The 22,912-nt window shown below is 48.3% G+C and overlaps 1 protein-coding gene and 1 long non-coding RNA gene across 4 annotated transcripts in view; one reads left to right on the forward strand and one right to left on the reverse strand.

The window, feature by feature from the left end:
- Positions 1-18,090, forward strand: part of LOC121021661 (uncharacterized) — a 40,620-nt gene extending 22,530 nt beyond the window's left edge. For 2 of the 3 annotated variants that reach the window (XR_005786636.1, XR_005786637.1), the window contains one exon: positions 3,569-4,078. This is a non-coding gene — a long non-coding RNA (uncharacterized LOC121021661). Of the gene's footprint in view, positions 1-3,568; positions 4,079-17,981 lie in introns of those variants that run through there. The other variant, XR_005786638.1, reaches the window with a different exon arrangement.
- Positions 1-21,788, reverse strand: part of LMOD1 (leiomodin 1) — a 41,974-nt gene extending 20,186 nt beyond the window's left edge. Inside the window, exon 1 of the mRNA XM_040462227.1 lies at positions 21,038-21,788. Within this exon, the coding sequence (XP_040318161.1) occupies positions 21,038-21,298 (261 nt within the window). The 5' untranslated portion in view covers positions 21,299-21,788. The remainder of the gene's footprint in view (positions 1-21,037) is intronic.
- Between the last annotated feature and the right edge of the window lie 1,124 nt (positions 21,789-22,912).

The following is a 22,912-nucleotide window of genomic DNA, read 5'->3' on the forward strand; positions in this document are numbered from 1 at the left end:
TGTGTGTCTTTAAAAGACAGAAAAGTTTTTTAATAGCTACAATACATTCTCTTACCTAAAAAATTAAGAATAGTAATTCATCTTCATGGCCCATCAACACTCAGCATGAGGGCCCTCTCACCGGCCCTCATGCAGGCCCTGGGTGAGGAGCTCCCCGTCTATGCTGGCAAACCTACACCCCCCCACCCCCCACTGGCTATCTCTGCACAGTTTATTCGCCTGTCACTGGACTAGATGGTGAGCAGCTTGAGGGCCAGGACCAGTCCTTTCTTTCTGTCCCCAGCACCTGGGCTGGCCGAGTGCTTAAAAAATATTTGCTGGATGAAAAGAAAAAGTATTTCAACCCTACCTACAGTGTCCCCAAAGAGGTTGTACTTGAATACTTCCTGGAACAAGGAGCTCAGTTCTTCCTGAAAAAGCCAAGCCTTCTTCTTTTTTAAAGCTGACTCAGAAAGCCCTTCTGGTTCCGGCGATATCCCTGGGGTCATACACAGCAAGGCCGCCCCTCTCCAGGCTAAAAGAGTTCATTTGTTAGACCGAGCCCATCATTCTGGCCTGACTAGAACTTTCTGGGTGATCTTGGTTCTGCTGCTTAAAAGCTCACTGTCTCTCTCAGGTTCAGATAATTTGCAAATATGGGAGGTATGCGTTCTAGATCTTTATGCCCACTGGACAGGGCAGAGTAGAGGATACACCTCTCTGGCATCCTGCCAGAAACCTCTAGGGAGCCACCACTCACATCCAACCTTCTGTCCATCCTGGCCACTAAACTGCTATGAGGGGCCTTCCCTAGAGTATCCTGAAGTCTCTGGAGGGGACAGGAAAGAAGAGGGAACTGTTGGTTCCACCCACTGCTGACTTTTCCTGGGGATTCTTACCCTAGTAAAATGATACACTTTGAGCTACCCTTTCCCAGGCTAGTTGTTCTGGAAAGTTCTTCCTTTCATGCTGCAGGGTCATCACAACTCCCAATGCAGCTTCCTTCCAACAGCCAAGGCCTGAGGAGGCACAGGTTCTTGATGTGCCAAGGCCACAGAGGGGGTGTTCCCTTTGTTGACTGAGAGACAAAGCACATTGGGGAATCAGTCAGAGTTAGGGAACAGCCTGAGCACTAAGCTGAATCCTTAAGCTTCAGGAGAATTGGGAGGTGGGGCTGGTCATTCCACTGGGGAAAGAAAGGGAAGTCAAGATGTTGGGGGAAGAGAGGCAGCAAGTAAGGATGTCAAGGATGTCAAGTGGCTTCTACAAAGTACCGGACCCAGTGAATACACAATGGGAGGTGAGAACCTAGAGGAGGTGGGAGTAAAGCTTCGGAGGAGGTCAGCTGGGCATAGGAGACAAGGGAGGGACCTTCTTAGCAGAGGGACCAAAACAAGCAAAACATATGATTTAATGGAGCACGAGAAATGCAGCGATGGTTAGGAAGTTCTTTGTAACTGGAGAGGGGCTGAGGAAATGATGGTAAGAGATGGAACCAGAACTGTACCCTGAGCCAGAACCCAAACATCCATCAACTGCTGAGTGGTTAACCAAACTGTGGTCCATACAAAGGAATGGTACTCAGCCATAAACAAGAACGCTACAACATGGATGAGCCTTGAAAGATATCATGAGTGAAAGAAGTCAGACCTACATATTATATCCTACATGTTATAATCCTACATATTATAGGATTTCGTTGCTATTAAACGTCCAGAATAGGCAAACCATGGAGCCAGAAAGTAGATCAGTGGTTGCAGGGTCTGGGGCAGGGGGAGAGGAATCAGTGGTTGCAGGGTCTGGGGCAGGGGGAGTAATTGCTAAAGGGAATGGGGTTTCTTTTGAGGGTGATTAAAATGTTTTGGAACTAGGTAGCGGTGTTGATTGTGCAACTTTGTGAATATACTAAAAAACTACTGAATCACACATTTTATTATTAATATTATTACTATTATTTTAAGATTTCATTTTAAGTAATCTCTACACCCAACGTGGGGCTTGAACTCACAACCCTGAGATCAAGAGTCATATGCTCCACCACTGAGCCAGCCAGGAGCCCCTGAATTGCACACTTTAAAAGGAAGAATTTTTTTTTTCTTTCTTCTTTTTTTTTTTTATTTATATATGAAATTTATTGTCAAATTGGTTTTAAAAGGAAGAATTTTAGGGGCACCTGGGTGGCTCATTCGTTAAGCGCCCAACTTCGGCTCAGGTCGTGATCTCACGGTTAGTAGGTTTGAGCCCCGCATCGGCCTCTGTGCTGACAGCTCACAGCCTGGAGCCTGCTTCAGATTCTGTGTCTCCCTCTCTCTCTGCCCCTTCCCCACTCTCTCTCTCTTTCTCTCTCTCTCAAAAATAAACATTAAATTTTTTTTTTTAAATAAAAGGGTGAGTTTTGTGGCATGTGAATTTTATCTTAATAAAAACAATTTTAAGATAATGAGAGATTTTAGTCTTAATTACACAATGACTGAAGGGTCATACTAAACAAAATCTTATTTTGCACACTGTGCTTATCTTCTCTTGCTTTACTTTCTAAAGGATAACGATTAAATATAGAACTGAAGGTAAAAAAGAAAAACAAACTAAAAACCCCAAAACCTATACGCCAGAGACCATGGTTGGAAATACTATATTGTAGACAAGCACTACCCAGTGGAAATATAATGTGAGCTATATATGTAATTTTAAATGTTCTAAACTAGGGGCACCTGGGAGGCTCAGTTGGTTAAGCATCAAACTCTTGATTTTGGCTCAGGATTGAGCCCCATGTCTGGCTTTGCACTGGCAGGGCAGAGCCTACTTGGGATTTGGGATTTTCCCTCTCTCTCTCTCTCTCTCTCTGCCCCTCCTCTGCTTGTGCTCTCTCTCTCCCTCCCTCTCTTTCTCAAAATAAATAAATAAAAACTTAAAGTTTTAAATATCCTAAAGTAAAAAAGAAACAAGTGAAATTAACGTAATGTTTTGAAAACATACAAAATATTATTTCCATATATAATCAATGTAAAATCATTATAAAATGATTAATAAGATTTTACATTCTTTCTTTACAGCCAACTCTAAAATCTGATGTGCATTTCACACTTACAGCGCATCCCAATTCAGACTGGCCACATTTCAAATGCTCCATAGCCACGTGTAGCCAGGGGTACTATATTGGACAGTTCTGATCTAGAATGATGGTCACTTCCCATTTGGGCCAGTTGTGTTTTCCTCTTTTTATTTCCCTGCATGATGAGCAACAACAATGACAAAAACCCTAAGTAATAAAGGGTTTGTGTGACTGGCTCTGGTGTCATTAGGAAGAGGTAAGCTGGAAAGACCACAGTGTCTTTCACAGCCAGGCTTGGGGAGAAGAACCTGAGGGAGAAAGGGGGTGGCGATGTTGAAGAGAAGAGAGAAGCCAGGTGAGCGGGTCTCTGGGGTCTGCATTAGGGAGAAGGGTGAAGGGAGCCAGAGCACAAGGGTCCTGCAGGATGGAAGAAGGAACCACCCCAGAATAGCCAGGGGTGCTTCCTGACAGCCATTCCCTGGGGTCTCTCTGAGGGCAGGGAGGCCATGCCCACCTCTGATCACAGAGTGTTTGCAGGATGCAGCCCGGTGACAAGAGAGCTGCCGCCACGATGGCCACCAGGACTGAACAGCACCTATCCTGGAAATGTATGCACGGGATGTTTCATCAATGCTGAATGAACAAACGCATCTCCCATTCAAGTGGAGTTCCAAAAGAAAGGCCTGAGAGACAGAGGTTTTTTTCCCTCCTAAGTTACAGTTTGGGGTAACCTGAAGTCTCAGAAGAAAGTTCAAGACCTTCCTCGGTCACCAGCTGGGGGTAACCTCTTTAAGTCTTTGTTTCTTCATCTGTCAAGCCGGTGCTTTAGGGAGGCTGGTGGGGGGATTGAGTGAGACTGCGTAGATGGAAGCCACCGAGTGCCTACCTCCAGGCTACTGGTTTTAAGATGCTCTACTTCTCTTGGGAAGGAAAAAGATTGCCTCATAACCAGGTATTATGTGTTGTCTATGGTACTTTTGACTGGCTTTGGGGCAAGGCCGTCTGGAAGCTGAAGGATGGACTAATTAAACTCCCCTGTTTGAATCCTCCCTACATCTGGAATCTTTCCGGGCTGGAGCTGTGATTCTCTTTTTTTAAGTGGTAACGATTCCTTCCTCCCAAGACAAGGGGAAGCCAGGCACACGTGTTCCATTCAGGGTGTGCTCTCGAACTGCTGTATTCCTGGGAGCCACAGGGGGGGTGGGGGGGGGAGGTTTGCCCTGTTTGGCCGATGTCCCAATATCAGGAACTTGATCCACAGGAAATAACGTGTGTAGCTTCATGTCTGGTCCTGTGAGTGATCATCGGTCCCTTCCTTTCCAGCATCCAGTGAGTCTCTTGTCTCCTTTCGGAGTTTTGTTTCCCCCAGCTGGCCGTGAGTCTTGGCTGGGGCACAGTGTGCTAACAAATAGTTCCATTTATCATCCTGGGGGGCTGGCTCCGCCTCTTTGGGGATGGGCTCCAAAGGCCAAGGGAAGGGGCCTGTGCTCTGGGAATCTGTTTGGAGGCTTGGAAAATATATTTATCAGAAACCATGTAAGTGTCCAAATATAGACAAATGGCTCAACCCAGCCATATGATGGACTATGATGACATCCACTGAAAATGATGTTTAGGAAGAATTTTCAGTGACGTGGGAAAATGACTATACTATAAGGGAAAAAAAGTAAGCAACGCCATTTATGTGACTGTGTGAATGTATACAATGACCTCAACTATAACAGGAAAAGTGCATATAGAAGCATATACTCGGGATGCCTGGGTGGCTCAGTTAGTTAAGCATCTGTGACTCTTGATTTCAGCTTAGGTCATGATCTTATGGTTCTTGAATTCAAGCCCCATGTCTGCCTCCATACTGACAGTGCAGAGCCTGCTTGGGATTCTCTCTCTTCCTCTCCCTCTCTCTCTGCTTGCATGCTCTCTCTCTCGCAAAATAAATAATAAACATTGTTTTAGAAAAAGCATACACTCAAAAAATTGACAGTGGCTAATGTCCTTAACTCATGAAACAGAATTGTTGGGTATTTTTCCCTATGTTTTGTATATTGTCTATAATAAGCCTTATCACATTATACAGGTATCCCTCCCTTTTCAAAAGTTTTCGTTATGCCACTTTGCTTTTACAAGATCTGCATTAGTTCCTGTTTTCTGTAATTGAAAGAAATCTGAAGAAGATTTTCACTTTTAAAAAAAGAGAGACAAACAAAAATAGCGGTTGGCGTTGGTTTTGCAGGGAGCACTCACAGAGGCAGCGCCCCTCCACCAGCAGCCAGAATCCCACTCCCCGCACCCTCCTCCCCTGCCTCCTTCCCCAGGAACTACCCTCAGCACCTCAGCATCCAGCCTCAAGAGCTTTGAACTTTGTGAGCATCAGGGCTCTATCTCCACTTATTCTGTGTGTCTGATGGCAAGATGTGTCCTGAGGTATCAGAAAAGCCTAAGAGAGGTTATTTTGGGGGTCTGGGAATGCTCAAAACATTTTCCGTGTAAATTAATGGTAAGTGCTTTTTTGCTTTATGCCATTTCAGCTTACAAAATATTTCATAGGCAGACCCTACTTTCAGATAGTGGCGGAAACCCCTAATTATAAATTATTTTTTGAAGAAAGTGCATCTAGAAATAGCACCTTGATGCTTATATACCACCCCCTTTTCCTGCCTTAAAGGCAAGGTTTACAGAGACCGGAAGGAAAAATCTCCTTGACCCACTGGAACACTTAAGTCTTCAGTACTCTGAGGTCATTATTAAACATACTCTTGGTGATTTGGGATACATTATGTGTTCCAATGCAGTTAAGGACCAGGGACAGGCAGCTTATCACTAAGTAGGAAGTGCAAGTGATGCTGCCATTGGAGTAGTTGAGATGAGCCATCTTGGGAAAACTTGGTAGGAGCAGGATGAGCAAGAAGCTCAATGTCACCCCTTGTCAATTGGGGTTCCAGGAGAAAGATTCAGCCTTTAATGCTCTAAGGCACCCATTGTATGTAATGAGTTGATTTCTTTCCTGTATATCTAGGATGGGACCCGCTATGTAACATCTTTGGGGGAACTGAGGAAATAACCACCCCATTAATTTTCTGCAGGGCTTTACTCTCTTGCAGAGCCCTGGTTGAGAGAAAGCAGATTGTCAACATGGACCTAATCCTCGCGCTGCTCCACCTCTGTTCCAACCTCACAGTTCTAGCTTCAGTAGGGCAAGTCTGTGTTTACATGGCCTTCGAACTGGTATATCAGACCCTCTGGGTCATCGTATCCACATATCCAAACACCGGACCTCCCAAAGCCGGGGTGGGGGGCGGGCGGGGGGGAGCTCTGTGAATCCCGAGATGTCTCTCCCTGCTGTATGTGTGGGATCCAAAGAGATATGTGCTTATAGCAAGCTCTCAAGAGAAGCCAATTACTTTTTCTAGATCTAGAGGCGAAGGGGCTGAACTTCTACAGACATTCTTTTTAAAAATTTTTTTTTATTGTTTATTTTTCAGAGAGAGACAGAGAGACGGAGAGGGCATGAGTGGAGGAGGGGCAGAGAGAGAGGGAGACACAGAATTGGAAGCAGGCTCCAGGCTCTGAGCTGTCAGCACAGAGCCCAACGTGGGGCTCAAACTCATGGACTGTGAGATAATGACCTGAGCTGAAGTTGGACACTTAACCAACTGAGCCACCCAGGCACTCCTTCTCCAGACATTCTAGGGAAGAATTCAAATAATGGGAGCTACAAGCTGCAGCTGGCTGTATATAGAACAAATTATTACTATCCTCTTTAGGGTATATCTGTGGCCCCTGAGATCATGGGTGAACTTGATTGGGTCAAGCTAAAAATGTCAGCCTATAATCTCAGATCCCTGGGGAGCTGGGAAAGAGAAGAACAAGAAAAGGAAGAAAAAAATGGACAAAGTTAAAAATGAGTCCTTGAGGCTCATTCTGTCCAGAACAAACTGAAAGGGAGCTATGGCAATGACCCATCCCAACAATTCAGATCCCAGAGTGTAAACTTTTGGACTGAGTTAATTGGTTGTTTACAGAAACTGGGGGAAAAGAATCACTGCCAAATTGCCTTTCATTTGAGAATTTGGACATAAAGCCATATTTTCTTTTTTTATTTAGTTATGATTATTAATTTTTAAGTAAGCTCTATGCCCAGTGTCAGGCTTGAATTCATGACCCTGAGACCCAGAGACATATACTCTACCAACTGAGCCAGCCAGTCACCCCCAAAATCATATTTTCAAATTGTCTCAGAAGAGTGTAGATGAATTCATAATTTCTGTAGATTCAATCAAGTATGACAAGAATGGTATTTGCAAACTATTTGTCCTTTGTTTCCTCAATGTTTGTTGAGCCAGGCACTGTGCTCACTGCTGGGGTATGGAAATGACTAAGAGTCAGGCCTTAAGAGTCAGGCCTAGAGGCACCTGGGTGGCTCAGTCGGTTGACCAACCAACTCTTGATTTCAGCTCAGGTCATGATCTCATGGCTCATGGTTCATGGCATTGAGGCCCAAGTCGGCTCTGTGCTGGAGGTGTGGAGCCTGCTTGGGATTCTCTCTCACCCTGTGTCTCTCTGCCCCTATCCTACTCGCACACGCTCTCTCTCTCTCGCTCTCTCTCTCAAGATAAATAAACTTTAAAATAAAAAAGGGTCAGGGCTTGCTCTTAAGAAATTGGGGAAAGCACAGAAACAGACAATGCCTAAACAATGTGTTAAGCGTGTACGGTATAGAAAGTGACAGAAGCTGCAGACAGATGGTGCTTTGTAAATGCAGAGGTAGAGCACACAACCCAGACTGGAGGGATTGGGGAAGTAGGAAACTGTCACCTGAGCCGAGGCTTGAAAGCGGAATCCAGATTAGCTAGGCCCAAGGTGAGACCAGCCTCCCAGATGGAGCTGATGGTATGTGCAAGGGCATGGAAGAAGCAAGATAAAGCATGGCACCATTGGAGAACCAATGGTCCAGTGTAACTGTAGCAAAGGGTGAAAGTCAAGGAGAAGAGTATTAGTAGCTACAGAGATAGGGAGGCATTGGGTTGCCAAGGGCCTTCTAAGCCATACTACGGAGTGTGAATTTGATCATGGAAGCTATGTTGAGCAACTGAAGGCTTTTACGCAGGGGAGTGTCAAGATCATGATTTCATTTTATAATAAGACACTGGCAGCTGTGGGAAGGATGGATTGCAATGGGGCGAGAAGAGAGACTGGGAGGTCACGGCATTCTTATAGCTGATAAGTGATACGGGTGACAGCAGAAGCGCAACAGAGAGGAGGGGTGGAGTCAAGAGAGGTCGAACAAGTAGAATCAATAGGATTCTGTCACCAAGGAGAGTTTGGAAACATTGAGAAGGGTTAGGGCAGGAGAATCCCCAGAGTTACGACCTAGGTGTACTTCTATTTACCCAAGTATAGAATACAGGAGGGAAAGCAGCCTTAGGGGTGGGGTGAGGTGACTATGATTAATTTATTTTTAGACGAGTTGAATCTGAGACATTTGAGGAGTCTAAGAGGCAAGTGAATGATCTAGAACTCAAAACAGAGATCTAGGCCACAGATCGAGATAGAGCATATGGGTGGTAGCTGAATCCGTGGGGTTGGATGAGGGGAGCCACGAAGATGCCATAGGGAGGGCATGGCCCTGAGAAACAATATGGAGGCATCAGAGGAAGAGCTGCTCTCAGAGGACACAAGGAACAGCTAGAGAGAGAGAAAGCCAGGTAGGTGAGTGTGGTGTCTTGGCACCAAGGGAAGTGAGTATTTTAAGAAGGAGAGAGTGGTCAGATATTACAAAGTAAACAAACAGGGTAAGGACTAAAAAAGTGTCCCTCGGGTAAGCAACAAAGAGGCCCTCAGAGACCTTACCAAGACTGATGTCAGTGCAGGGGCGGGTGGTGTGAGAGTTAGTGTAGATACTATTTCCTACAGCTTGGCCACGAAGGAAAGGAGAGAAGGTGGGAACTGAAGAGAAAGAGCCAGTAGGAAGGAATGTTGAAGGGGAGGGGAGAGACAGAGAGAGAGAGACTCAGAGAAAACAGATGTTTAAGGGAGCAAGGGTCCCTGAGGAGACAGAAGAGAAAAGTGGGTGGGGGCACTGGCCTGGGACAGGAAGAGGGATAGCTTTTCCAAAGGATGGGAGAGAAGGGGGAAAGCTTGAATATATGATCGCTTATACATTTTCAAGTAGCAGAAGAGGAATCTGAAGGCATTCTCACTTGATGGCTTCAAGTTTCTCAGTGAAATATGATGCTAGGTCTGCATCATAGGGTGAGAGAGCTGGTGGGACAAGAAGAGTTTATAAAGATAAGGCTAACTTTTAGAGAAAAAGAGGTGCATGTAGAGGTTTTCTGCGCAGCCTTGAGGGCCTGGCATAGGGTTTATTTATTTTTTTTTTTAATTTATTTTGAGAGAGAGAGAGAGGGAGAGAGAATCCCAAGCAGGCTCTGCACTGTCAGCACAGAACCCAATGCAGGGCTCAAACTCACAAACTGTGAGATCATGACCTGAGCAGAAGTCAGATGCTTAACTGACTGAGCCACTCAGGTGCCCCTGGCATAGGAGCACCAGTATGTATGGCTGTGTTGTTTTCTCCAGGTCTAATCAGCAGCGTGAGAATCAGAGTAGAGAAGCCAAATGGTCACGCTCATCCAGGCTGGGGGTGATAAAAGGTTAGAGGTGTAGGCATGAGAACTGAGCTGAATATGGAGAATGACCAAAGTAAGATATAAGCTAAACAGAAAACTAAGTAAAGCAGGAAGGGTCTGAAAATTGAGAAGTTGTCCACAGTGGGAGTCAGTGAGGCTAAGGATAGGAAGAGGCCATGAAGTGGGATCCAACTTTAAGCCACGGTCTTGGGGAAAGTCAGAGTCCTGGGGTGGAGGAATCTGACCTGGGTGTTAGTGAAGCGCAAATCGTAATAGTGTGGGTCAGGAGGACAGCAGGCAGGGCGTGGTCAAAGGCCTTGACAGCATTCTAGTTGCTCCCAAAGATGGACACCATTAGAAATGATGGTGGCCCCCACTTTATTAAATGCCTACTGTTTGCAAGTCGTTATGTCACGAGCTTCTCCAAACGTTTGTACTCTTCAAATTAGGTAGGATCACCACTATTTACAGGTGAAGAAATTAAAAGTCCGCTGTGTATTTTCTATGACCCAATGATTCCACTCCTAGGACATGCCAGATTCAAATGAAGTAAAAAATGTACTCCCCAAAATGTATTAAAATGTTCACAGCAGCATTGTTTGTAATAGCCCCAAATGGTAAAACAACCCAGATGTCCATTAATAATGAAACAATAAATAGATTATGGCATATTCGTACAACGGAATACTCTATGGCAGTGAGAGTGGAAAAAAATGCTGCAGACAACATGGCTGAATGTCACCAACATAAAGCTGAGTGAAAGAAGTTGAATACAAAAGAACACCTACTACATGATTATATATATTATATATAATACAAACAATATATAAAATATCTGTGTATATATATAAATAATATGAATTATTTATATGTATATATATAATTTTTAAACAGGCAAGACTAACCTATGGAGTTGGAAGTCAGGGCAGGGGTTCCTGTGACAGGGAGGAAGGGGGTAGAGCTGGAGAGGAAGCAGAGGGTGGGTAGGGGTACTACAGTGATGGCACTGGTCTCCTTCTTGGTCACTTGGTGAGAACTCATGAAGCTCTACGTTTGTGTTTTAGATGGTTTTCTGTCTTTTTTTTTTTTTAAGTTTATTTATTTTTGGAGAGAAAGAGAGAGAGAGACAGAGCATGAGTGGGGTAGGGGCAGAGAGAGAGGGAGACACAGAATCGGAAGCAGGCTCCGGGCTCTGAGCTGTCCGCACAGAGCCTGACACAGGGCTCGAACTCACGACAGCAAGATCATGACCTGAGCCAAAGTTGGATGCTCAACCGACTGAGCCACCCAGGTGCCCCTAGATGGTTTTCTGTCTGTATTGTACTTATTTTCCTTTTTTATTTCTTTCTCTTTCTTTCTTTCCTTCTTTCTTTTCTTTCTTTATTTCTTTCTTTCTTTTTTTTTTTTTTTTTAGTGTTTATTCATTTTTGAGAGAGAGAGAGAGAGAGTTGGGGAGGGGCAGAGAGAGACGCGGACAGAGGATCCAAAGTGGGCTCTGCACGGATAGCTGAGAGCCTGGTGTGGGGCTCGCACTCACAAACCATGAGATCATGACCTGAGCAGAAGTCAGATGCTTAACTGACTGAGCCACACAGGTGCCCCTGTGTATTTTATATTTCAATAAAAACAATGTAGGGAAAAAAATCCATTATTGTCAAGTACAAAATGAGACACAGACAAAGCATTAAAGAATACAAATAAAAGCAAGCTGACAAATGTTAAATGCTTGTCCGAGGCCACGCAGCTGATAGTCAAGCCGGGAGTGAGCCCCAGGCCCCCTGGCTTGCCTCGCAAACCCAGGGCTTGTCCCATCACGTCAGCTGTGTGCTAGGAAGGGACCTGTGTGCTCCCTCCTCCTAGGGTGGCCTTGGGGATGGAAGATCGATGCACTGGAGGTGAAAATCTACTGGATTTTCAAGCAGCTCTGGCAGCTGGCTGTTGTCTGTTGACTGTTCACACGCCAGATTTCATATCCGGAAGTGTTTTCGTGTTTTCTCTACCTCACCCAGGGAGCACGGAGCATTCTTCTTGTGACCTGAAGTTCAACCTCTGACCGCTGCCACAGCCTCCTAAGTGTCTCCCTGCTACAATCCAGCCAATGTACGGCTGCCAGGGTGGTCCTCCTGGAGGAGCAGTTGCATGTGTCAACACATAACAGACCAACCTCCTCTCCCCCGACCCCGTCTATCAACCTGCCTGCATCTGGACCTGTCTCCACTACCTTCCCTCCAGATATAAGAGGTGACCACCTGCCACTAGGGCCAACCCCTCTACTCCAGTGCAATCCATCCTGTTTTGTCTCCTTTTCCAGGGCCATTGAAGCTTCCTTCTCTACTGAACGATCCCCATTAGTATATAAACATGCTATCATCTTCCACCTTTCTAAAAAAAACCCCCTTTGATTCCACATTTACTTCCAGCTGTCACCCTACTTTTGCTTCCCATTAGAACAAAACTTAGAAAAAAATCAAAGAGATACTTGTCTGTATTCTCTATCTCCAGCCCTTACTGACCATTCTCTCTCGAGTCCACTCATCACTGCAGTGAACCCAGTCTTGTCGAGGTCCCAATGGCTTCCATCTTTCCTGTTACCGTGGTCAGTTCTCTGTTCTCATCTTATTAAACCTCTTACCAAGAAAGGATACGGTGGATGCTCTCTCCTCCTGTAAGCCCCCTGTCCATTTGCTTTCTGGAAACCACTCTGAGTTTCCTCCCACCTCTCTGTCTCCTTCATTGGCTCCTTCTCCTCTTCCAATGCCTAAATGTTCGGGCAATGGAGGGCGTGGTCATTGGGTCCTCTGCTCTTCATTCACACTGCCTCCCCATGTGATCTCTTCCAGGCTCATGGTTTTAAGTATTGTCTATATACTGATGGCTCCCAAATGTAATCTCTAGCCCCACTGCCCCGCTCAGCTCCAGACTTGTACATGCCCAGTCAATCCAACGCTTCCTCTTTGACATCTACCAAAACTTAAGTTGTTCAGATCAGAATTCTTGATCTCCTCAAGCCACTCCTGTTGTTTCCTACTTCAGTAAATGGCACCAAATTTACCCAATAGCTCAGGCAGGACCGGGCCCCCCACTCTTCTCTTTTCCCCCAGTAAGTCAGCCAGTCCTGTCTGTGCTACCTTTGAGGTGTTTCCTAAATCTGACCACTTCTCCCTAAACCATCATTGGCCTCCTGCCTGAGCTACTGCAACACCCTTCTAGCTGGTCTCCCTTCTCCCCCAGTCTTGCCCTCATACTGTCTATTCATCACAAAGCTGGCAGAGTGATAGATCCTTTTAAAAACTTAGATCAGATCACATCTCTCCCCTGCTCAAAACCCTCCAATGACGTCTCATGGCACTTGGAAGAAAAATTCAAATTCCCTCTGCTGCGCTGTAAGGCCCTCCATTATCTGAACCGTGCTTACTTCTTGGGCCTTATCTCCTCCAACCTCCCCCGCCCGCCCCTTGCTCACCCTGCTCTAGTTACACTGGCCTGACTCTTCCTCTGACATACTAAACCTGCTTCCCTACCCAGACCTTTTTGTTTGCTCTTCCCTCTGCTTGGAAAGCTTTCTCCAGACCTTCCTAATGGCTGGCTCCTTCAGTCCATTCCAGGCCCTTCTTCTATGCCACCTCTTGGACAGTATCGTCCCTGATTACCTTATAGGAGATTGTCATATACCCTTTCCTGAAAGTGCATTCTTCCTTACATGTATGTAACATATATGTTATATGTGACGTGTATATGTTATATGTCATGTATATACTTAGGTACATGTATTCTCTGTCTCAACCGTTAGAACAGAAGCTCCGTGAGGGCAAGGACCTCATCTGTCTTCTTTTCTACTCTATCCCAGCGCCTGGGAAGCACCTAATATAATAGAAACTTACTAAATAGTTGGAGAATTAATGGTCTAATGGAGTCCTCCTCCCTCCTTATAAGTCCTGACTAGAAAAAGAATGCAGAGAATGGAAATGGGTGGAGGGAACAGCAGTGAGGGAAGGAAGGGTGGAAACTCAAGTTTGGGGACCCTCACTACCAGGATTCCAACCCAGCACTCTGCTGCCTGCTTTGTATATATTACTTGCTTCAACCTCACAGCTATCCTACGACTAGGTGTTATTTCCATTTTAAAGATGGGGAAACTCCGGTAAAGTAATTTGTTCGGGTCACGTAGCCAGCAACCAGCAGGGCAGGATTTGAATCCAGGTCTAGCTGGCTTTTGACAACACTATTCTAAGCACCAGACTCAATACATTCTGTAGCCAGAGCTTCACTAGAAGTTCTGCCCCCAGGGCGGTCCACCTCTGGTGGGGGTGTGGGGTGGAAATGGTAATGCTGGCTCTGCTGGCCTGATCTGGAAGGAAGGGCTGAGGAAGTGACCCCCTGCGGAGCCCATGGGTCCTCCCTGAGGGAAGGCAGGTGAGAGTGTGGGGGTGTGTGCAGGCTCACGGCCTTGCTGTCATCAGCAGCGCCCCGCCAACCCCGCTGGTCATTTCTGCAGCGGACCCCAGAGACAGGTGGAGCCAAATTTGTCCAAAGTGGCCTAGGCCTTTCTGAGCTCATGGAAGTTGCAGACAAGGAGAATTCACCAGTCCCGAACCCTCCCCCACTCCATCTCCCTTGATTCTGCAATGTTTCTAACCCAGCCACCCAGTGCGAGCCCTAGGGCCTGGGGCGTTAAATAAATTAGGCTCAAAGAAATAAAGGGAAGGGGGCCAGGCAGGAAGTAACTAAATAAGCCCGCCTTCTTCCCTAAGCTTTAAAAAAAAAAAAAAAAAAAAAAAAAAGGTTGATTTGGCATCTACACAAGTATAAAGTCTGAAGAATTTAGGGTGGGGAGAAGTCTCTCGTGCTGTGCCAGACAATTTCAGTACCTTAGCCAATTGAATCCGCACAGTAACCCTTCAAGATTGATGGCATTTTCCCACTTGTCAGTAGAGCAATGGGGCCTCCAGAAGCTATGTTAATGAGATGGTATTAATAATGCCACTGGGTCCAGAAGGTACTCTAAAGTTCATCCCCCTCTTCAGGTAACGCGCTCAGACGATGGGGGCAGAAGTGGAATCAGACCTGATCCTGTCTGGTTCCAGACACCCCTGGGCTTTCTATTCCCCACACTGCCCCCGGGGGCGAAGCGAGCCCTTTAGGGGAACTGATACTCAGAATCTAGACCCCTTCTTTCTTTGCTGCTTATGCCAAAGGAGGTCTAACAAACAAGAAAGCACAGCCCGATCTGGAAAGGCCTCTGTATTATTGCCCAGGATATTCTTGTTTATCCAACTTGGCAGGCATATGGATATCAGCTTCTCTTCCCCTGGCCCCCCCTCCCCATTCATTGTGCTTTGTTGCTATAACTGCCGTGTGTGTGTGTGTGTGTGTGTGTGTGTGTGTGTGGACTTTATGCATGTAGACTTTAGATCTCCAAGGACAGTGCCCTTGACCCCTCTGTGTTCTGCGGCTCTCCCAGTGCACTTCATTCAGGCGTTGTGCACCGTGGGCCCAGCTGTGCTATACTGACATTGTCTGATACGGATACTCCAGAGTCTCTTGGGGAGAAAGAGGCTGAGGGAGGGCAGCCAAGTTAGATGAAGACCTTGTCCTCACTCTGGGTGTCTACTCAGATGTGCCTCCTCCTGCCTCACCATGGGGACCCTGAAGCCCCCAGCCTGCCAGATGCCAGCGGCAACCTCCCCTCGGTCAGTGGGACTCATACTCCTCCCCTGACCATCCACTGACCGCCTCTCCCCTGACCATCTCCCACTCACTATTGAGCTGTTTCATTTTTACATCTCTTCCTTGCTCCTATCTGTTCCGCCTCCCTCCTGCCACGCATCCCACCCACCTGAGCCCTTCTCCCCACTGTCCTCTGAGAAAAGGTGAGCACTGGGGGGCAGTGCTAAAGGTGGGAGCAGGCACTGGTGTTTCACTGCTTAAAATTCGTCAGATAGTCTCTGCGTACAGAAGCCAGTTTATAAAATATGAGTAAGAACAATTCAAACAACACTTTGTTGTTTGATCAACTACTTTTTCAAACTCTAGACGGAGGCCCCTTTCAAACTCCAGGGAGAGATTTTTTTAAACTTGTCCAACCCTCCCTGGGTGCCTGCTTTTGCCTCCCCAGGTCAACAGGCCCCCCTCACCTCTTCTGCCCTCTCCACCCCAGCCTCCAGGGCTATTTTGGGTGTGTACCAGTCGGGGTTAATCTCCTTAATCGTGGAGCCGTGCTGCCCAGTGCACTCCTGATAGGGCCCAGGCCTCTGCAAAGGGCAATCTGAGGGTTAGTGCCACCGGCCTTGGGCATCCCCATCCCTGTAGAGAAGCCATGGACACTGGGTCGTGAACTGGGACTGGTAGGGGAGGGGAACAGCGAGGCTGTGTGAGCCAGAGACCCAAGGGGGAGGTCAGGAGGCTCAGGCCCAGCAGCGACTGGCTAGTGGGGTGCTTCTGGTTAGCTTCTCAAGGGAGAACCTGAAAGAGCTTCCTTCACCCCCCACCCAAGTCAGCTGCCCCTGCTCCTGGCTGGGTGCAGGTGCTAATCCCCAGCCCCTGGTAACGCCAGGGAGAAGGACAGGGGAGACAAGCTGGAGATTTTCTTTCCCACTTGGGAAGGAAAGAGAACACATGAGTTGACCTGCTGGGATCAGGTTCCTGAAACCTGAGCCAAGCACAAGGGTTTCACTGAACTGTTGGCTACACACCTGCCCAGGGGCTTTGTCTTCCACCTGGGCAGAAGGAGAGTCCCTGGAGGACTGGGGCAGAACAGACGGGCTGAGAGGTCTGCCCCTTTAAAGGGAAGGAGGGAAGCCAGGGGTCAGCTCTGCCAAGCCCCACCTCCTGCTCCGAACCTTCATTCAACAGACAGAGGTTGAGGGCCCACCTTGTGCCTGGCCTGTGTTAGCGCTCGTCCTCCAGAATCACACAAGCTGGCGAGTTAGAGATATAAGAAAACAGGATGGGGCCGGTACAGAGCGGTACTGGAGTGCTCAGATCAGACATGGTGCCTAAATTTGCCTGGCAGTCAGGGAAGGCTACCTGGAGGAAGTGGTACCTGAGACCCGAAGGGGTCACGGGGGTGGCCTGGGGAGAGGAGTATTCATGAAGGAGGGAGTAAACCAATCCAGGACAGCCCCGGAGTATTCCATCCCATGAGGGAGAAGCCATCTGAGGCCCCTTCCACAGTCTACACCCCTCCAGCACGATAGCCAGAGTATGAATCTTGGAGCTCCTCCCCCAGAGAAACCAGAGCTGAAGACCCAAACTGGGCCTGCCTTCCACTCTCAGCTTCACATCACCCAGCTTCAACAATTATCAACTGGTGGATGATCTCATTTCATCTATTCCCCGACACACTCCCCTTGCCCACATTATTTTAAAGCCAATTCCCTCATATCTTATCAGTTTTTCCCATAAATATTTCAGTATCCATGTCTAAAAGGCAAGGGTTCTTTATTTTTTTTTTTTTAATTTTTTTTTCAACGTTTATTTATTTTTGGGACAGAGAGAGACAGAGCATGAACGGGGGAGGGGCAGAGAGAGAGGGAGACACAGAATCGGAAACAGGCTCCAGGCCCTGAGCCATCAGCCCAGAGCCTGACGCGGGGCTCGAACTCCCGGACCGCGAGATCATGACCTGGCTGAAGTCGGACGCTTAACCGACTGCGCCACCCAGGCGCCCCTGGGCAAGGGTTCTTTAAAACGTGCATCCACAATACCATTATCCCACCTAAAAGGAGGTAACAAAAAATTCCTAATGCCATCCAATATCTGGGCAGGATTAACTTCCCTAATCCACACTTGGTTCTAACAGTTTGAATCCCGAATCCACACTTGGTGTTAATATTTATGTTCCTAGTCTTGGGGGCAGGGATGAACATTCTGCCAGACTAGACTAGGTGATAGCCCAGTGCTTTTACGACAACGTATGAATATGTGGTCGGTGCTCTGTAACACCTCTGTGGTGCTTCTGTATGTGTGTGTCTTGTGATCCTAATTAGATTATAAATTCTTCAGGACAGGGGCTGGCATGACTGCCTTTTTCTGTACCCTGGTGTGGCAGGGAGGAAGAAGCTTAGTCCTTAAAGCTGGGCAGGCTACTTGTTGCTTATGTGAACGCAGGGCGGTTATTCAACCTCTCTGAGCCTCAATTTTTCTGCTCTGTATAATGGGAATAAAAAGACCTATCTCCCAAGAAGTGGGAAGTTTAAATAAAAGAAAGGGTGAATATGCTTAGCATGTAGAAGTTTCTCAGTAAATGCTCATTTTGCTGTGCTTTCTTGAGTCAAGCGAAACAGGCTCACAGTTACTCTTTTGTTTTAACTAACTTATAGTGCCTTACGGGGAGCAAAGGCCACTCTCAGTGAGAGCCACAGCCAGTCCAGCAGCCGGGAGCCCCACCTGGAGCTGCCCTGTGTTTGTGATATCAAAGGCCCCCCAGTCTGAGCATCGAAGGTATGTTTGTTTATTGTCTACTCTGGCTACTAGTTAAACAGACACACTTGGCTTGCTTAGCCCTCCAGGAACTAAAGGAGGGAGGAGCTGGGCAGGGGTAGAAATTAATGAATTAATAACTTCATAGCGCCATTTATTGAGCATTTATTACACGCCAAGCTCTGTGCTAAGTGCTTTACATTATCATCCTTTCCGTTTTCACAACAATCCTATGGGCTGGATATTTTGTAGCTGAGGGAAGTGAGACAGGTTCTGTCACTTGTAAGTTACTTAGTTATACAGACAGGAAGAGAGGCTGCTACTCAAACCAGGCTTTTCTGGCACTTAAATCCAAGTTCTTAATCACACACTCACTAGCTTCCTAATGGTGCCAAAGAAGCCACTTTTTTTTTTTTAATTTTTTTTATTTTTTATTTATTTATTTTTTTTAACGCGTATTTATTTTTTAGACAGAGAGAGACAGAGCCGAACAGGGGAGGGGCAGAGAGAGAGGGAGACACAGAATCTGAAACAGGCTCCAGGCTCTGAGTTGTCAGCACAGAGCCCGACGCAGGGCTCGAACTCACGGACCGTGAGATCATGACCTGAGCCGAAGTCGGACGCTCAACCGACCAAGCCACCCAGGCGCCCCAAGAAGCCACTTTTTTAAAGCTTATTTACTTATTTTGAGAGGGAGAGAGAGCACGAGTGGGGAGAGGGGCAGAGAGAGGGAGACAGAGAATCCCAAGCAGTCTCGTCAGCACAGAGCCTGACACGGGCCTCGATCTCACAAACCATGAGATTATGACCTGAGCTGAAATCAAGAGTTGGATGCTTAACCGACTGAGCCACCCAGGAGCCCCTAAAAGAAGCCACTTTTTCATCCAGATTTACAGAGATGACTTATGCCCATGGCTCGGGATGTACCCTGAACTCCAGCCAGCCACTCTGCCAACATATGCCCTTGGACTGGATGAGGAAGAGTGAGGACAGCCTATCCCTACAAGGGAAAAATGACCCTGAAGTCAGCTCATACCGTCTCACGTACACCTGTGTGAGTGTGTCTGCACACCACACACACGCACGCACGCCACCCTCTGTTTCCTGACTGGGGCTCTGCCTGCAGAAACAAGTGTGCCCCTGGCAGGGGTGAAGGAGGTAGGGCTGGGGAAGAGAAGCGTGCCATGGCTTCAGTTGGCTGAGGAAGAAGGCTTTTCGAGAATGAAATTTCCCAGAGTATAAGAGTCCCTCGCACTCTCCATAGCCTAAGCATCTCGCTTTGGGATTAAGAATGTTCTGCATTTGACTTCAGCCTCAGGAGTATCTTTCTGCATCCCAGAAGCCACTGGGCACAGAGCCTGGCGACTAGGAGCAGGGGGAGAGAAGGGTTGGGGGTCCACGTGGGGGATTTACAGAGGTGCCAAAGCCTGGGGTGCACTGCCTGGCTTTCCCTACATGTCCTGATAGGCGTCTTGAGGTACCAGGCCCTCATGGGGAGTCCCCTCTATCCTTTCCTTGTTTTCCATAAGCATTCTAGTGTACGTTCATCATCAACCGAGTGGTATCCGAGGCTATCACCTTGCCCACGGAGTAGTGAATTTCTGAGCCTTCTGACTCCCTCACTCCCAACTTCTTGGTGAAGGCTTCAACACGGGTCCGGGTGGTAGAGATAGAGGCAGAGGTCCAGCTCCCCTACCTCACTCTCCCTTATCCCTCCCACCCCCATCCCTTCACTCAAGGAGCCAGGGCTGTGCCCACAAACGTGCTCTGCGACTAGCGTCCGGCACAATCTCCTACCCAGCCAGACATGTTACAGAAGTTCCAGGAGATAATACTGCCTTTCTCATTTCCTTTGCGAGAATGAACACGGCGTTTGAGGCTCTGGGCCTTGGTTTCCACAGACGCAAAACAGCGCACGAGAATTGAGATTGAACTTTTTCATGCGAGAATCCGCAAGTCACGGACAAGGTACCAGAGACGTGGCCAGTAGGTACTGAGTAGAAGAGAGTGGGCGCAGAGACAGGACCGTTTCCCCACCAGACACTCTCTGCCGCGGCCGGGGGTTCTACAGAGCCACGCTCAGGTGGAGGCCAGTCTAGTTTGTCCCAAGAAAACTCACATATGAACACATGGTGAAAAAAGAACTCTCCACGCCAACCCAGGAAAAGAGGAAGCAGGTTTTGCTTAAGCCCGTCCTGGGTGTGGGCAGATGCTTCCCCTCTGTCCCCTCCTCATGGCAAAACCCTGCTGGGAAATATCCTTGTCCTCCCCCAAAGGGGCCTGGCTGGTTGTAAAAGGGCTTACTACCAAAAGGAGGGGACCCCCCCTCCTCCAAGATGCCCCTCTAGGAAGTGCAAACCCCAACTCCCCTGGGAGCCCAACGGAAGCCATCAGGTTAAGATGCATTTCCCACCTCACAGACCCCACCCGCACCCCTGTCTCCCATCGATGTGGGAGGCCCATCTGCCCCTGCCTCCTCAAATGGTCCATGTGCCACGAGTCGCCCAGAGGGCTTAAAAACCAGCAGTTCTGCAAGGAGGGCCTGACTTGCTTCCCTGGGGTGGCTGCCAAGAGACCGCGAGCATCAGTCTATCCTCTGCCCATCCTCACAACGGAGGAAATGAATGTGAAGGAAAAAAAAGTGCTCAGGGACAAAGAGGGTGTCATCTCGACAGTGAACGCTTCAAGGACGTTCTCCAGCTCCCATTGTCCTAGTGGCCCTATCTGCTGTTGTGGGATGGTGAGTTCTGCTAACACGGCCAATTTGTGCTTTAAACCGAAACGAGGGGTAAGAGGTTCACGGCTGCCAGTTCAGCGGATGGTAATTGGTTCTGAAGCATCACATCTTTGGCCAACAAGACCTTCTGCTCTAAGGAGAGAAGCATCCGAGGCGCGAGTTAGAGTCTCCCGCCCCTCCCCTCCCCCCCCCCTTTCCTCTAGCATATGGTTCACTCACATCCACGGACATCTCCCTCTGAATAAGTTTCTTGGTCTCCTTTTCACAGAAGCTGAGCATGGCCTCCCGGTTGTACATGCCCGTGGACCGCTTCTCCGTCTGGTTTCTCTGCCGCAGCCCCACGGGGGTGCTCCCGTCCGGGTCCGCCACGTCCAGCTCCTTCTCCAGCTCCTCCATCTCCTCGGGAGACAGGGTGGACAGCAGGCTGTCGATGTCGGGGTCTTCACTCACCTGCCGGCGATACTTGGCTACCTTAGACATCCTGGCAAGGTGCGCTGGGACTCTTGCAGGGGCTGCTGGAGTCCTGGTGGGCGACGAGGGGGAGGCGCGGAGCTGACCTAGACGGAGCAGAGGGGGCTTGAGAGCAGACTCCCAGCTGGTCGAGGACGCGGTGGCTCCTCCGCCCTGCCCTGCGGTGCCACAGGTGCCGAAGCGTTAACTGCAAGCTAGCTCCGAGCCCAGGGCTAGTGGACCCTGGCTGGTCTAACCAGCGGCCAATGAGACTTGACAACGGCCTGGCCCCGAAAGGGGAAGCCAATCCCCACACAGGGGGGGCGGGCCTGCCTCGCTGTCAGAGCTGTTTGAAACTTGAGGACATTCCAGGGAATCTTGGAGCTCTGTGTGACCAAATTTAGTACAGAGCATTTAGCCTTTTAAAGACAAGGGGGCCACGCAATGAGAAAAAGATACAAAAATGCAGAACCTGGCAGAAGCTGATCAGAGCCACGGGAGGGCCAGAAAAGCAGGGATGGGGCCATGGGGGTTCAGGAACAGGCCAGCCCCGGGCACGTCCTGTTCAAGCACATATCTGACTTCTCCACCCGGGGTGGGTGTTGCCGTTGTTGGTACGTGGTCCACTGACTCCTTTCTACTGTATTTGGTAATGTGCTGGGGGACTTCCAGTAGTTTACAGCCCCAGGAAAGATACGTGATTCCAGATCATCTGAACTACCTGCCCACCCGTTCTCTCTGGGAAGGAGAACCCTAGTGCTGAGCATCAGAGGCCCCAGCCACTTCTTGAGAGACAGAGAGAGAGGGAGAGAGAATAAATCTTCACTGTGTACCCAAACTGAAAACTTGCAGGCTGTTTGGGGAAGACAGTGGGACCCGCGGAAGTCAGGAAACTCTTGAAGAACCGTCAATTTCCATGAAGTGCCATGGCTCTTAGTGAAAGGGTTCAGACCTCCCTCCCTTCTCATCTGCTTCCTCTGCTGCTGGGGCATCTGTAGACAGATCTCCTTTGGGAGCACCGGCAGGTTGCCACCCCACGTATAAATCCAGAGCACGACCGAGTGTGTCTTCGGGGAAATATAATTCTGGGCTGTTGGGAGGGATACTATGGCAGCAAGTCTGGCATGTTTCGTAAAAGGGCTTTCCACTGCTCATCCATCATGCTGCCTGCACAAGTCACAGAGACACTCAATCTCCTGCCCCCCTCCCTCTTGCCACAAAATCCCTTCTAGAAGCCCTGGTGTAACCCATCAGGGTAGATGCTTCGATCTTTCCTGGCGTCTTTCCATCCTAAGCCAGAGAGAGACCGTCACCTGATCAGCATCTGCTGAGTCCAGGGATCGTCTGGGACAAAAACTTGGCCCTGGCATTTAACATCCACTAGTCCGGCTTTAGGTTAAGGCTGAGCAGGGGATGGTGCTGACTGGCGGGACTGGAGTGCAGAGGTGAGACAGGGAGACCTGAGAGGAAGGGTGGAAGAAAGGCTTAGGGAATCCTGGGGGTTGTCATTTTTAGGAGGCAGTAGTCAGTCTGTCGGTGAGCCAGTAAGCATGTATTTATCGAGTGCTTACTATGTGTCAGGCATGGTTCTAAGGGCAAGGCATGTAACTAAAGATAGAAAATCAGGGGCGCCTGTCTGGCTCA

Source organism: Herpailurus yagouaroundi, unplaced genomic scaffold (genome assembly GCF_014898765.1).
Source record: "Herpailurus yagouaroundi ecotype Mexico unplaced genomic scaffold, PumYag 308, whole genome shotgun sequence".
NCBI classification, from domain to species: Eukaryota; Metazoa; Chordata; class Mammalia; order Carnivora; family Felidae; genus Herpailurus; species Herpailurus yagouaroundi.